Source organism: Tasmannia lanceolata, unplaced genomic scaffold (assembly GCF_043159265.1).
Source record: "Tasmannia lanceolata isolate RefF3 unplaced genomic scaffold, GAP_Taslan_0.1 ptg000013l, whole genome shotgun sequence".
NCBI classification, from domain to species: Eukaryota; Viridiplantae; Streptophyta; class Magnoliopsida; order Canellales; family Winteraceae; genus Tasmannia; species Tasmannia lanceolata.
The window spans coordinates 46,572,216-46,574,713 of NW_027518690.1; the positions used below are offsets into that span (position 1 = coordinate 46,572,216).

Here is a 2,498-nt window from a genome sequence, read left to right on the forward strand (position 1 = left end):
TAATTTTATCGTAATTTGCAAAATCTTATTGTTTACAGAACGGATTTTGGTTTTCAATTTGGCCCTTCTCACTAAATTGAAGATATTTTGCTGATTTCTCTTTGCTTTTCATGGACCATAATGAGACAAATATAAATGGGCGATGGGATTTGCTAGGGACCATTGCATAAGGAATTTCGAGGACGAGCTGTTGCATGAGAGAGCTGCCACCTCAGATTGATTAAATGAATAAGACAAAATTTGAGCCGATGTGGCTGCTGTCTCATGCAACAGCCTGTCCGTGAAATGCCATCAGCTATGGTCCCTAGCAAATCCAATGGCGATTGGAGAAATCAATATCTAACAAGTAGAACTTTGAGATGGGGACGTTAGAGAAATTCTACCCTCTCTCGCTCTCCACCTGAATATATCCCTTTTAGAGAGGGGTCTAAAAATACTTTCACTTCAATTCCAAAGAAGATATCTTTTAAGAGGAGCATTGTTTTCATTAAAGATCTGTCTCTTTCGAAGTAAAATGGACAGAAAATTTGTTTTACCATATGGGTGTAAATTTTGTTTTACTGCTATTACACCTCGAAAGAAATAGAGCCTAACCAAAACCACCATGTGCAGATGGGACCAACCAAGTGTGTGGAGATCAGGGCCAACGCATCCCAAGTCTGTCTTATTGCCCTTGATCCTACCTTCATCGGATGATTCAAGATCATTGATCAAGCATGGTGAAACCCAAAGCCAAAACAAGGCAAAGGACAAAAACCCTCTACCTTACCTGTATCTGTTCCCGTTAAATCGTCAAAAAACCTCCTCAACCCTGGCCCAGCTTCAGTAGGTTCAATCCCATCAAAAAATCCTTCGTATTCAGAACTAATAGCAGGAAAAGATTCTTTTGATGTCCGCATACAAGAGCTTTCTGAAAAAGTAAGAGAGGACAACATCCGCATTGCTATCCTTTTAGATAAAGACAGCACTTTGCAACCCTCAGAAGAACCTATGCAAAGCCTCACTCCAACAGAATCTCTATTGTTTAGTTGTCCAACCGGTAGCTTGGCTACTCTGCCTCCTGAAAATCCATCTTTTGGCACAACTCTACCTAATCCCTCATCAGACCCTTCACTTGCAGCTCTCCTAACTGAAGATCCTTTGCAAGACCATGTTCCCCTAGAACCCTCATCAGACATTGTCCTAGCGGTTCAAAATCTTCAAGAGACTCCAAGAGGGCAGAAAAAAAAAAACAAAAAAAACAAGCACCTCAACCCGATCAGGAAGGCCGTCAGGAAGGCCCTCAGGAAGGTATTCTCCATGATTTGCGGCATTATATGGAATATCAGAGGGGTAAGAAATAGCCTCACTCGGAGGAGACTGAAAGTGATATCAAAGATGTACAGCCTTAGCTATATAGCTTTGATGGAACCATTAGTAAATGATCAGGAAATTCAAAACCTTGCCAAAATATTGAATTTCGAGCATTCTTTGACTAACCTCACTGGTTATTCTAAGATTTGGCTTCTTTGGAACAAATCCCTTAGTATGAGACTGGTATCTACCATGTCTCAAGCCATGTCAGTTGAGCTAACTCACCTCCACTCTGGACGTGTGGCCTTTCTCTCTCTCGTCTACGCCAGCTGCTCTATGGTAGAGAGGAGAGAGCTCTGGTCCTATCTTAGTGATTGCAGCCAGATATTTCACACGGCCTGGTTGGTGGGGGGGGACTTTAATGCCCTTCTTAATGCTAGAGAAAAATTGGGTGGGAGGCCTCCAAACCCTGTTTCCTGCAGGGAATTTCAAGGAGCCATTGATGATGCGGGTCTGATTGATGCAGGCTTCACAGGATCGAGATTCACCAGGTGTAACAATCAAAGAAATGGAAGTTGTGTTTGGACTAGACTTGATAGAGCGCTCTTCAACTCCCAATGGCTGAATGACTTCAAGCTACCTCAGTTACCCACTTATCTCGTACATGCTCTGACCATTGTCCTCTCCTAATAAGCATCCATGCTCCATCTTCACCAATCATCAGACCATTTAAATTCCAAGCCATGTGGACTAGGCACCCCCAATTCCAGGCAATTGTAGCCGAGGCTTGGTCTATCCAAGTGGATGGAAACCCACTGGAGGTACTCTCTGTAAAACTGAAAAATACCAAAAGAGTCCTCAAAACCTGGAACAAGGAGATCTTTGGCAATGTATTTCAAAACATCAAAAGTCAAGAGGACGAGGTCCTGAAAGCAGAAGTTGCTCACCAAGGCAATCCAAACCCATAAAATATTGAGGCTCTAAGCAGGGCTAGATCTAACTTGAATGAAGCTATTCTCCATGAGGAAATCTTCTTGAGACAAAAATCAAAGGAGAAATGGCTCAAAGAAGGTGATCAAAATACCAAATTTTTTCATGCTTCTATGCAACACCAAAGAAGAGGAGTAGGGATCACCAAAATCAGACACTCGGGAGAATGGATTACAGACCAATGCAGGATCAAAGAGCTAGCAAGAAAACACTTT

The 2,498-nt window shown here is 42.4% G+C and overlaps 1 protein-coding gene across 1 annotated transcript; it reads left to right on the top strand.

Moving 5' to 3' along the window:
• The first annotated feature begins 1,545 nt into the window (after nt 1–1,545).
• Nucleotides 1,546–1,983, top strand: LOC143891329 (uncharacterized). Its single transcript, XM_077395922.1, has one exon. The coding sequence runs from the start codon at nt 1,546–1,548 to the stop codon at nt 1,981–1,983; it is 438 nt and encodes a 145-aa protein (XP_077252037.1).
• Nucleotides 1,984–2,498: the final 515 nt, after the last annotated feature.

Bases quoted from the DNA above. Each gene is read 5' to 3' on its own strand.
- LOC143891329 (XM_077395922.1), top strand. From the start codon at position 1,546: ATGTCTCAAGCCATGTCAGTTGAGCTAACTCACCTCCACTCTGGACGT.